The sequence below is a fragment of the Equus caballus genome, chromosome 7 (assembly GCF_041296265.1).
Source record: "Equus caballus isolate H_3958 breed thoroughbred chromosome 7, TB-T2T, whole genome shotgun sequence".
In the NCBI taxonomy this organism is placed as follows: Eukaryota; Metazoa; Chordata; class Mammalia; order Perissodactyla; family Equidae; genus Equus; species Equus caballus.
The window spans coordinates 71,005,624-71,018,871 of record NC_091690.1 but is presented as its reverse complement, the minus strand read 5'-3'; the positions used below and the strand labels follow the sequence as shown (position 1 = coordinate 71,018,871).

At 48.3% G+C, this 13,248-nt stretch overlaps 1 protein-coding gene across 2 annotated transcripts in view; it reads right to left on the bottom strand.

The window, feature by feature from the left end:
* The window catches only part of MAP6 (microtubule associated protein 6), a 77,124-nt gene that overhangs the window by 19,717 nt on the left and 44,159 nt on the right, over nt 1-13,248 (bottom strand). For both annotated transcript variants that reach the window (XM_023645691.2, XM_070273276.1), the window contains exon 2: nt 1,803-2,016. In XM_023645691.2, the coding sequence (XP_023501459.2) occupies nt 1,803-2,016 (214 nt within the window). The remainder of the gene's footprint in view (nt 1-1,802; nt 2,017-13,248) is intronic.

Genomic DNA, 13,248 nt, shown 5'->3' with positions numbered 1-13,248 from the left:
TTACTAGTCTGCTCCATCTGCTGCCCTTCCCTGTGGGAAGATTAGACCTCACGGCCCTGTTCAACTCAGGCAGGCAAGCGATTTGCTTTAGTCAATGAAATGTGAGCAGAAGTGACGTAGGTCACCTCCAGACAGATCAAGAGTCAGCTTGTGCTTCCCAGTGCTCTCTGTTCCTCTGCCACAGAGAGGCCCAGACTGAACAGGTGACGAGGAGCCAAGTGACAGACAGCCAACCCACAAAGGACATGTATTAATGAGAAATAAACCTTTGTTGGAGGAAGACACAGAGATTCTGGGGTGGTTTACGCCACAGCCTCAGCCGGCCTCTCCTCTGAGTCTGTCTCTAGGATGGTGAGCTCATGTGGAGAAGTGCCCTTGCTGAGACGCTTGGCCCAGTGGGCTCGTCTCAGCAAGGCCTTCAGCAGTGCGCAGCCACCCGCTCCTCCTTTCTGGCTGGAACCCTGGACCATTTTCCCCAGAGCAGCTGTTCAAGCCCACGCCACTCTCTTCAAGCCCCCTCCTCTCGTTCTGCCCCCTCATTCCCTGGAGACAGACTTGCTTTTTCTTTCTCAAGAACTCTGGAGCCACCAGGTATGACCCTTCAATACGCTAGCCGCCTCCCATCCCTCTCTAGACTGACTTTCCCCCATCCTCCCTCTTTCCTCCCCTTGAATCTTCTTTTGTCCAAAGCCAACCCCACGTCCTGGGTCCCACCTCATCTGTGGAAGGTGGACAGAGATGACACTGAACCTCACAGCCCAGGTTTTCACTCAATGAGGTCTGGGCGTTTTCCGTCACCCCTGACCTGTAAATAAGGTAACCAATTGTCCTGGTTTGCCCGACACTGAGGGCTTTCATGGAACCATGTTTGACTGCTGCAACTGGAGGAGTCCAGGCAAACTGGCTTGGTTAGTTACCTTACCTGTAAACCAGTCCTGGGCCAAGTAGGAAACTCCACCTGAGTGCAAGACTTTAGGGCAAAAGCAGAGAAAAGGCTAATTTCTCAGACTTCTCCTGCTATTATTGATAGGAGAGCTGATATTTGCACAATTCCATGCGGCTTGACAGCCTAGAATAAGCTTTGGCATGTATGATTCCTGCTTCAGCAGCTGAAGCTCCAACCTGCTTCTCCCTTTCACGAATGCATATTGGGATGCAAACGGGGCAAAGCAGTGTTATTACAGGAAAATCCCGCATCTACTGTAAGTTACTCAGAAATGGAAGTCATTCACAAACCGTTCAGGAGAATCACAAATTACTCGGAACACATCTTGCAGATGATGTGACAGGTGTGTTGCGACAGAGGGTGTTTACCGAGGGCAGGGATAAGAAAGGGCAGGCTGTTTTCAGGGACTCAGGAGGTAAGGAAGCGTCCAGTGACGGGAGCTGAGGACGAGGCAGGGGCTGGGTGGGAAGGAAGCCGGGGAGGATGCCCCCCATACTGGGCCAGCGCTTCAGGGGCAAAAGCACAGTTATTTTAAAGCAATGGGATTTAGGGCTCACGTGAGATTTCTGCCCCCTTTTTTTTTCTGGGTTTCTCAAAATCAGAAGCTAGTTCTCTGGAAATCTGCCAGTCTTCAAGCTGTTTTTATTTTAGGTACTATTCCTTTTTAACATTCCCTTTGACTTTAACAAAGGTTCCTGTTCACAAGCTCCTCCGTCTCAGTGTGCTAAAAAGAAATGGAGGGATCTTAAGAGTCTGGGGGGCTGGGCCAGTTGGCAGCAGCCCGGCCCTCACGCTCTGCCAAGTTAGCCCTCCATTCCAAGCTGTGCTGGTGGGCTCCCCACAGGATCTCTCTCACCTTTGGGGGTTCCTTGAAAGGTTCGCTGTAGAGGCTGCGTATTCTTCTGCGATCAATGACCTTATTGTCAGCTGGTGTCGGCTTATTGGCCTCCCCTTTGAACTGGGCACTGTAGCTGGTCTCGTGAGCCATCTTATCGTCTGGGGGCTTGTACTGGGGCTTGGCTTTTATTGGTTTCACGGGCTTGATGTCCGTCCATGCTCTGAATTCATTCCTGTGAACCAAAGAAAGCATAAGTGATAGGGAACATCACACGCCTGGAAGCGGTGCTCCTCACGCTGGGCTGCAGACGCAGCGGGCCCTCAGCTGGTGCTCCTGGTGCTGGTGAGCATGGCTGCAGAGTCAACTCCACTGTTCCCTCTGGGGAAGTGCAGCTGTCCTTCCTGCCGACTCAATGCAGGCTGCGGCCGGAGCTCAGGCTCCCAGCTGCCACTGGGTGATCACGGAGAGGCAGTTCTAGTCTTTGGGCCTCCTTTTTGCAATATCTAAAATGAGACCGAAACAACTCAATCCATTCAGTCATTCATGGGCCCAACAGACATGACTGAGCGCCTGCTGTGTGTGAGGTTAGAGTTGTGAAAGTTACATGAGAACGTGTGTCAGACGATGTGCCTGGTATATTGTGGCCAAATGACAAATGCCAGTTCTCTTCTGCCCTTTGTCATGATGAAGACCCTGTGTTATCTGGAATCCTTAGGGATAATTCCTCCCTTCCATAGCAGAGGGCTTACTTGTTATACCGCCAGAACCTTAATAATTTTAATCACATTAGATGAAAATCCTTATGAAATGTCTAAATGCTTGCAGATCATAAATAAGCAAAATGTGCTGAACATAATTTGGATATCACTATTAGGACTTGCATTGGGATTTGAACAGGAAGGAGAGTCTTCTCGTTGCTTTGGTGTGAAAGGCTATTGGTCCTTACCCTAAATGACCCCCATCTGCTGCTTTTTTCTGAGTCAGGGTGTCAGTTTTCTTGTTCACAGCAATCTCTCTCATGGTTTCTAATCAGCTGTTTCTGATCTGTTATAGAGCTGGAGAGTAGATAGTGACAAGTGTTCAAAACAGACTCAAAAAAGGCAGCTGCTGATGGAGGGCACAGGGTCCATCCTGTCTGTTGAGTGTGTGCCATTCAAAGCATAAGCTCTGGGGCCACGAGAAGCTGTGCTACGGGAAAGGAAGAGTCAGCGTCTGCATACCTGTGGAGGTAGGTTCTTCCAGGGCCCTCTTTCACCCTCAGTGATAACTCCCTCCTTCAGGGCTCAGAGAGGAGGCCACAGGAACCAGAGAGGAGAGAGAGCTCAGACTGCAAGAGAGACACAGGTTCTAGCCCTGGCACTGTCTGACTAGCTGTTGAGCAGGCCTCTCTCTTCTCTCAGCCTTAGTTTCCTCATTTGTCAAATAAAAGAATTAGACCAGACAATGTCCTTATAACGTCCTTCCAGCCCTGAGGCTCTCTGAGTCGATCAAGCTGGTTTGGTAACCGAGCCACTTGCTGGTTATTTGATCTCCTCAGGGAATTGGCTCATATGTGAGCAAAGAGAACACAGTTTCTTTTCTTTTCTTTTTTTTGGGGGGGTGGGGGTACTATTGGTTTATAATAAATTGGTTTATATAAATTTCAGATGTACTTCATTATAGTTCGACTTCTGACTTCTGTATAGACTACCTCATGTTCACCACCAAAAGTCTAGCTGCCATCCGTCACTGTACATATGTGCCCTGTTACCCCTTTCACCCTCCCCATATATAAAATATATAAAGAACTCATACAACGCAACAACAAAAATAAACAACCTGATCAAAAAAATGGGCAGAGAATCTGAGCAGACATCTTTCCAAAGAAGATATACAGAAGGCCAACAGGCGCAGGAAAAGATGCTCAACAACACTAATTATCAGGGAAATGCAAATCAAAACCACAATGAGATATCATCTCATGCCCATCAGAATGGCTATAATTAAAAAGACAAGAAATGACAAATGTTGGAGAGGATGTGGAGATAAGGGGTCCCTCATACACTGTTGGTGGGAATGCAAACTGGTGCAGCCGCTATGGAAAACAGTGTGGAGATTCCTCAAAAAATTAGAAAAGGAACTACCACATGATCCAGCTATTCCACTTCTGGGTATTTACCCAAAGGACATGAAAACCCGGTTTCTTAAGAGACCCTTCCCCAAGCTTTAGACTCGCCTTTCCAGTGCAGCTTGGACCTCCAACTAGGTGTCCCACCAGCTCAAACTCAACCTCCCTAGAACCAAATCATCTTGTCTCCCCTGCCAAATCGTCTTCTTGGATTCCCTCATGGCTCAATTTCACCCACTCATTCATTCACCCATTCACAAAATATTTACTGAGTGCTTAAGCTCTGCCTGGCAGGATGCGGAGCTCTGGGGAGCCCAAATTGAGTAAGAACAGGCTCTGGGCTGGGCTCAAGGTGTGGCAGGGGAGAGATGGGAGGTTACTCCAGGACAATCGGATAAGAGCCATGGGGGGTGGGGGTGGGGAGCAGTGGGGAGCATAGAGCAGGAGCTCCTATGCCAGCCCAGGAGTTGGCCGGAAAGGGGGCGGGGGCAGGTTCCAGGCAGGATGAGGAGTGCACAAGAAGGCTCATGGGAGGCACAGTACCCTGTGGGGAGCTGCAGGCAGCCGAGGTGGCTGGGTGGAGGTCAGTGGGGAAGGGCACAAGTGGCTGGACAGATCACGAAGGTCCTGAAGCCATGCTGAGAGGTTTGTACTGTAACAAGCAGTTACAAAATGACTTCAAGCCAAGGATGAGGATGGCTAGATGAGTTTTGGGGAGGAAAACTTTGGCAGCAGTGCGAATGGTGGACATAAGGGGAGAGGTGAGGTGGCAGGCCGGGTGGGAGATGGCAGTGAGCCAGGAGGAAAGCGGAGGCCTGGACAGGGGAGCGGCAGTGGGGACAGGGAGCAGGGCACTGAGTCAAGAAGGAGATGGGCAGGACTTGAAAACAGCTGAGTGGTGGGAGGCCAGGGTCAGAGAGGAGTCTGGGGAGACTCCAGGATTCTGGTTGCGGGTGGTAGTGCCACCCACCAAGACAGGGAAATGGGAGGAGAGGTGGTTTGGGAGGAGGGTTGAGACCCTCCTGATTCTGTAAACGGCGCCCCCCCACTCTGGCATCAAGGCTGCTTTGTGATCCTGTCCTTTCCTCTCCTCCTCCCTTCTCCGCTTCCACAGGTTCAACCAGTTACTATGACCTGACTTCTGAGCCATTTTGGCTCTACACACAGGCCTAGGGCTGGCCCAGGTCACATGTGGGGCTCAGGCCACCATCACCTGCCCAAGGCTCCAGGCCTTCCCTCCTTCCTTCCTGCCCTTCAGGACCAAAGCCTGCCCAAACCCCTGACACTTGGCCTGGACCTCCTAGCAGCGAAACCAGTAACAACCGGGCTCCCGAAGATTTGATGGCAGAAACCTGGGTTCTCTGCTCCTACTCTGCCTGCCCCCAGAATCAGGACTGAGAGAGGTAGACATTGGCCGTAAGCACTGTTTCTGGGTCACCTCTCCCAGGCCAGCCTCTACGGCTTTCTGTATCTCTACAGCGGCCCTGGTGGGCTAGCAGGGGTCTCACTGAGAGCTGTGTCCTTGTGGGAAAAGCTTGGAAACCCACGATCTCGAACAGCTTTGATACATCATCTTCATATGAGACCATTAATAAGTCCCACAGCAAGGTCACTGTAATTATGACAGACTGTTGGGTTTAAACCCAAATTCTGTTACTTAGAACTTTCTTTGAACCCTCCACAAAACCTTCCCCAGCCACGTGCAACAACTAATCATATGTCATAAAAATAGAATTAGTTACTACTAATTCGTCACCTTTTATGAGCTGGAGGGTTGTTTTTGGTTTTGGGTATATTTTCTACAATCCTTACAACACCTGTGAAAGGAGGAAATATTAGAGGTAACCAAGGCTCAGAGAGGTTAAGTGGCTTCCACAAGGCCACACAGCTGGCAAATAGCAGAGCTGAAATCTGAGTCCAGGGCAGTCAGGCCCCACAGCCCACAGCCTTCCTGCTGTACCTCAGCAGCGTGCTGGAGCTGCAGCGTGCTCAGCCTGCCCCCGCTGGAGGTGCTTGTGTGGGGTCCGGCCTGCTGTCTGCAATGCCGTGGAGGGTTTATATGACATGGACTGGACTAAATGGCACCTGAGCCCCTCCAGCCCTGAGACACTCCTCCCAGAGCAGCGCGGGCTACACTCTCAGGTCAGTCGTGTCCAGTGCCTCTTGCCACAAGTTCATGGTCCCCTATAACCATGAATGACCTGTTCTGTGCACCTGGGTTGCAGCTTGATCACTCATCCAGCATTTGTCAAACACCAGCCATGGGTGTGGCATGTGGCCCCCAGGCAGGAGTAAACCACGGCGGTGTCTACAGTTTAGCGGGTCAGGATCTGTCCATGTGTGACCCTAAGCAAACAGGACAGAGTTCAGAGAGAAAGAGGGAACAGGATGCTCAAAGCTGAAGGGGGGAAGCGGGGAAGGGGGCACTGACCAATGCAGATAGAGGAGGACGAAGGGAATTCAGGCAGCAGTCCGCGTCTGTGTGGCAGGTTCAGGGCAGGGGAACGGCTCAGGGTGCGGGAGGGCGGGGTTCTCTGGGGGAGGTCAAGGTGAGCAGGCTGGGCAGGCGCTGGGCCAGGCTGTACAGAGTCTTGAATGCCACATTTGGACGCTCGTGTAGGCCTGGGGAGCCAGTGAACGTTTCTGAGCAAGGCAGCACGATGCCTCCATTGACGGTGTCCTCCTCCTCTCAGACTGCCCCAATTTTAGTTATTCTTCAAAGCCCAGCTTGGGGCTCTCCTCTTCCAGGAACCCCTCCTGGATTTCTCAACCCAAAGTTTCCCAACTCTGGGCTCCTGGACCCTTTATTGTACTGTCCAACTTTGTGGTTACCTAGGCAGTTTCCAGTAGTTCTTTAATTCTTTCATGAGTTCATTTTGTCTCTCTTGAGGGATAAGATTCTTAATAGAAAATTCACGACAGAACCCTACCTTCAAGGCCAATCTCATTTCTATGGTTGTGAAGGGATGTCCTTTAACTGATCCTGTGTCAGGCTGTGGGTCAGGGGCAGAGCCGGGCAAGAACTCCAGCCTCCACCTTCCCCATCAGGGCCCTTCCACCACTAGGCCACCGCTCAGCGCCACGCTTTCTATTGTTCTCACACTTTTCACAGGATTTAAGGGCTTGGCATTGAGTGGGCACTGAATGAAGTAGTCGTTATTCCATTTCAGCTCTGGTCAACTCATGGCCCTCCTTCTGAGCCCTTCCTGCCCTGCCCAGACGGGGCAGGTGCCTGCTCCTCGGAGGCATGAAAACACCTGACATGTGGCATAGTGGACACAGTGCGCACATGACTCCTCTGATGGCTCATGTGTACTGGGAAAACCCATGGAGAGAAGCCTGGGCCAGCCCCCAAATTCCCCCCAACCCCAAGGACTGGCAGCAGCAGGCCCAGTGTGAGCCACCTCACGGAGACTTGGTGGATCGGATGTCCCTGGGCTGCCCCCTCAGGGCCTCTAACAGCTGCATAGTCGCGTTCAGAGCAGGTAGGACTTCTGGATCTTGCTGACCAGGCAAAGCTTATAAAGGAATCAACAAATAGTCTGTGCCTCCACCTCCTCCTGTCCAGTTCCTCCGCCCCATCTCACCCGGCCCTCAGTACCTCCTCTCCTGGCCCATGGCATCAGGATCGCAGCATCAGAATCCTGGTCCCCATCTCCTCACTCTGATTCATCAGGCACATGCGACTGACTGGGTAGGTCTGCCTCCAGCTGGGCTGGGAGCACACCATGCCCCTAGTGAAACGCCTCGGCAGACCCCCATTTCCTACGGGACCAACTGTAGTGCAAACTGAGGTCCCTCCTACTTCCCACATGTTGTAATTCCTCAGGATGACAGGCAGGGCCCTGTGACTTGGCCCCAAGTTACCTTTCCAGGCTTCTTTCTGTGTCTTCATCAGTCATTCGCATCACCATTCAGTGAGCATTTTCTGCGTGCCGGGCACTGTGCAAGCTCTTTAAATGCCTATCTTATGTAGTCCTCACAGTGACCTTGTGCCATAGGCGCTATCACTGACTTGGCCACTGAGAACACCATGTTGTCCTTCCCCAAACAAATACTGCACTTTCTACCGCTTAGTGTTTGCCCATGCTGTTCCGTTTCTGGCATGCTCTTCCCTCCACACCTCCAGCTACTGAAATGCTACGCGCTTTTCCGCGCCAGGCTCACGTGCTGTCCCCTCTAGGGAGCCTTCCCCAGTCCCACCGCTGACTCAAGCTTGTCCTCCTCTGAACTTCCTCCCTCTGGAGACTCACCATGCTCTACCTTACAGTGGCTACCTGTGGAGGTATCTGTCTTCCCTCCCAGACTGTGCAACTGTCGAGGATCAGGACCGTCCTTTTGCATCGGTGTAGCCCTCACTGTGCCTAGGACAGGGCTTCGGAATGCAGCCTCCACCTCACCCATGGGAACAGCTAAACAGGAAATCCCTGGGCCGCCCAGCCAGAGAGAGGGCATAGAGTTGCGACACAAGTATCTCATGGCATCTGGCATCTAGACCACTTCTCACAATACGTCCACAAATTCTTTGACGCTCCTCCCTTAGGTGGAGCCTAACTCCCCTCCCCTTGAATGTGATTGGACTTACTGACTCACTTGCAACAAACAGAATATGGTGGAAGTGGTGTATGGAACGTCTGAAACTGGACCATTCAAGGCATTGCAGCCTCCTTCTTGCTCTCTCTCTCGGATCATTCACTCTGGGGACAGCAAAGTGCCATGTCATAAGGACACTCAAACAGCCCCTATGGAGAGACCCATGAGGCAAGGAACTGAGGCCTCTTGCCAAACGCCATGTGAGTGAGTCTTCTTAGAAGTGGATCCTCAGCCCCAGGCAGGTGTTCAGATGACCTCATGAGCGACCTGGAGCTAGAACCACCTAGCTAAGATGTCACTAGAAACTATATGAGATAATAAATGTTTGTTGGCTTACACTGCTAAGTTTTGGAGTAATTTGTTACACAGTACTAGATTCTGATATAGACCCCAATCAGAAAATATTCTTCCCATCAAAAGGGATTTGAAACACCCAGGCTTCATGTCAGCAAGGCGGAAAGCACTGGCATGTGTGGAGCACAGGAAGTTCAAGTTCCCAGGACAGCTGCAGCATAGAGTGAACAGAGAGGGTCATGCTCTGGTCGTAAGAAGCCAAGGTGGGACATTTTGCAGCTTTCACTAGAAGGTAGTAAAGCTGGTAAAGATGAACCTGCCCCAAGGGCAGGTCATAAGCAGAAACAAAGAAAGACAGGCCCTCACAGGAGGACATGACGTCTCCGAGCACACAGAACATACAGGGCTCAGGGACGTGCAGGCAGAGGTTAACAGGGTGAGAAGAAACACGGACCCACGGCCAGAACAGAGACAGTGGATCACTGGCAAGAGCAGGGCTCTGGAATGAGGGGAAGCTTGGCTCGATCCCGGCTCTAACCCTTGGGCCCGTCCCTTACCCGTTCTGAACTTCAGTGAGCTCATTTGGAAAGGATTTCACAAGGCCTACTTCACCGGATTGACATGGGGGTTAAATGAGACTGTATTAGGTGGAGAGGACCTGGCTATTTGTGCCAGAATTATAAAGTCCATGGTGGGTAACTCTATAATAATGTATTTGGTTTTCATTACAGAGTCATTTGTTCATGAAAGTTATTGAATATCTTCTACATTCTAGGCACAGAGCTAGAAATACAGCATGAGCAGGCAGATGCAGCCACTGCCGCTACTTACCCGGTGGTCAGGTGGGGAAATGTAAACAATTACACAATCAACTATCTGTCCAGCTGTTCTTACATTTCTGACCACTGGCCGTCAATGTTCTGGTGCCTGGTGAGGGCAAAATTTGGGCAGCAGCTTCCAAGGCCAGGTTTATTTCTGAATGCATTTCACAAGAGACTTGAACAAAGTCGCATTCAGGGAATGCCTGATTAATTGAATCTCCAATACAGTGTCCACTATAAACAGACGTTGGCTTCTTAAGGCCTTGTCCCACTTAAGCACATTTTCCTGCAGTGATTCAAGGGGAGATATTGAAAGAGCAATTATAGAGGGAGAGACTGGAGACAGGCCAGAGCCGGTGACTGATGAGGCGAGGTCCCAGGAGAGGGAGGAGGGGAGGCGTCAGGAGAAAGGCGAGAGGGCTGGCCTTGGAGAGAAAGCGTCGTAAAAGAAGAGAATAGAGGCTGTTCTTTCGTTTCTAATTTGAAAAAGCCTGACATTTACAAGATATAAGGAAACAGAATTATACAAGAACAATTTTACTGCTATGAAGAATACCTACACGTGTTAATTGGTACAAATCACTTCTTGACAAAAGTGGAGACAGAATAATGGATTACTGCCAACTACAATCATATCTAAATTCCCTTTCTCTGTCCATAAGCCCCAGACTTATTTATTGTGTATCTAAGTCCTCGGGAAATAAAATCCTTTCCCCATCCTCTTGACAACAAAATTTTCAACATTCCTCCACTGCTTTATGAAGGAAGAAAACTGTGCTTTTAAGTCTTAATGGTCTAAAATCTTCCTACAGATTTTCATAGGTAATTTTTGTTGTCATGGAAACATATTAAGTCTCTGTTCAAAAATCTTGTCTACACTTGTTATTAAAGCATTCTCGAGGAAGGGAAGCAGGCTCCTTCATGAACTCTGATGAAGGCAGGCAGTGAATGCTGTCGGTTGCTAAGGTATTGTCAGCAGTTGGTTAAAGGAAGCGGGATCTGTAGATTAAAAGGGAAAGAATGTTCCAGAGCTAGAGGGTCGCAGGGGGCTTAGAGAGGCTTCTCGCTCCTTTTAGAGGGGAGCCAAAGATGGCTCCCTCCTGGCAGAAATGATGCGTCAAGGGAGGGGCTTTCTGATCCGGCATGAGTATCTGCCTGCATGCATCTTTCGGCTTCTTTTGTGTGAAAGGGAGAAAAGGGGATCTCACAGAGAATGCTGACATTCCAGTCACTTACGATTGCTCTTCTTATCCATTAATATCCAGCAGACACATGCACACCAGGCGGAAAGCACTCGCTTGGGCAAAAAATGTCAGCATGTGAAGAGAAGTCTGAAGCGAATCCAATGTGAATAGAGGGAGTGGAAAAGCAGCCTCCTTTTCCCTGCTATGGAAGGATCGGGCATGGGGAGTGGCTGGCAGTGAGGGGTGTCAGGGCTCGGGTCCCCTCAGGAGGCACGCGGCTCCTTCTGTAGGTGCCTGCTGTCTGAGTCCTGCCATCGGCTGCCTGCGGCTCACAGGCCCCCATGCACTTGGGGACAGTGTCTCACATAGAGAAAGCCCATGTGCACAGTATGTAGAGAATAATGAGGACAGAGAACTAAAAATAAAAACTGCTGAGACTAGGAGTCAATTGGATCCTATACAAATTAATTTAGGCTGCAGTATTTACTAGGTACTATGCCAGGAACGGTAGGGAAGAAAAAGGAAGCAAAATAAGAAACCTATAGCCGGCAAAGGTGGAGGACAAGAGCAGGGGAGGATAGTGATTAAGGTAAGAACACATACAAATACACCTCAAGCAGGACAAAGATCAGAGCTAGAGGAGAGGATGCTAGAAAATTACCGTTACTTCCTCCTCGCTCTGCAGCCTCCCCCACTTCCCCATTACTGTCGGAGTTTATCAGTCATACAATGCCGGGGTGGTTGCACAGGGAGGCCACAGAGTCATCTGGTTGGGAGTGAGGAGGGAAGGCTGCACTCTTCTGGTTAGTTGGGTCCCCAAGGATCTGCGTCCATTACTTGCAGAAAGATGGCCCCTGGCAGCAACGCGGAACACTGAGAGTGTGCCCTGGAAGGCGGGAAGGAATGCGGCCTCCTTCTGGGGGAAAACCCAGGACTCTGCGAGTGCACGCCTATGAGATAATCTATAGGTAGTGCCAAGAACATGGTACGATACACCTAGTGACGTGCTCAATAAATCTAAGTTTCCTCATTCTTTGTTCTGGGTGTAGGAAGTACTTAACAAATATTTTTTAAACAAAGAAAGCTGGTGCTGAAAATAACATCATTCTACGACCTCTTGAGACTGATGCTAATTTATTCTAAAATGTAGCTCAACTATAAGGGAATGGTGGGAACAACTTTATGTCAATAAATTTCACAATATAGACGAACAAATTCTTAGAAAGAGCAAATTACAAAAATTGACTAAAAAGAAATAGAAAATCTGAATAAATTTATATCAAGTAAAGAAATTGAATTAGTAATCTAAAATCTTTCTACAAAGAAAATCCAGCCCCAGATGGCTTTACTGGTGAATTCTATTAAACATTAAGGAAAAAATAAATACCAATCCTAACAATCTCTTTTAGAAAATAGAGGAAAAGAGAACACTTCCCAACTCATTTTAAGATGGATAATATCAGGTATTACCCTGATACCAAGCCAGTCAAAGACCTCACAAGAAAAGACAACTATAGGCCAAAATTCCTTAGGAATATAGATATGAAAACCCATAACAAAATAGTAAATAAAATTCAGCAACATATAAAAAGATTTAAACACCATGAACAAGTGAGATTTATCCCAGGAATGCAAGGTTGGTTTATCATGCAAAAATCAATTAATGTAATACACTATATTAATAGAAGAAAGAACAGAAATCATATGATCATCTTAACAGATATAGAAAAAGCATTTGATAAAATCTAATACCTTTTCATGATAAAAAAAAATTTCAGCAAACTAGCAATAGAAGGGAACTTCCTCAACCTGACAGAGGACATCTACAAAAACCCTACAACTAACTCATACTCAATGGTAAAAGACTACATTCTTTCCCCCTAAGATCAGGCACAAGGCAAGGATGTCCACTCTCCTCACTTCTATTCAACATTGTACTGGAGGTCATAACCAGTATAATAAAGCAAGAAAAATAAATTAAAGGCATGCGGATTAGAAAAGTAGAAGTAAAAATGTCATTTTTTGCCTATAACATGATCTTACATTTCAGAAAATCTCAGGAATCTACAAAAACTACTAGAACAAATGAGTCAGTTTACCAAGGCTGCTGGATACCCAATCAATATACAAAAATTAATTATATTTCTATAGACTCATAAGAGACAATGGGAAAATAAAAATTTTAAAAATCCATTCACAATAGCATCAGAAAGAATAAAATACTTAGGAATAAATTTAACAAAAGAAGTGCAGTACCTGTACACTGAAAACTACATAATATTGCTGAGAGAAATTAAGTCCTAAATAAATAAAGAGATATGCCATGTTCATAAATGGGAAGATTCAATAATGTAAAGATGGCAATTCTAAGAAACTGACATAAAATCAAAGCAGTCTTTATCAGAACCCCTGCGGGACTTTTTTGTAGAAAACAACAAGCTGATCTTAAAATTTATATGGAAATT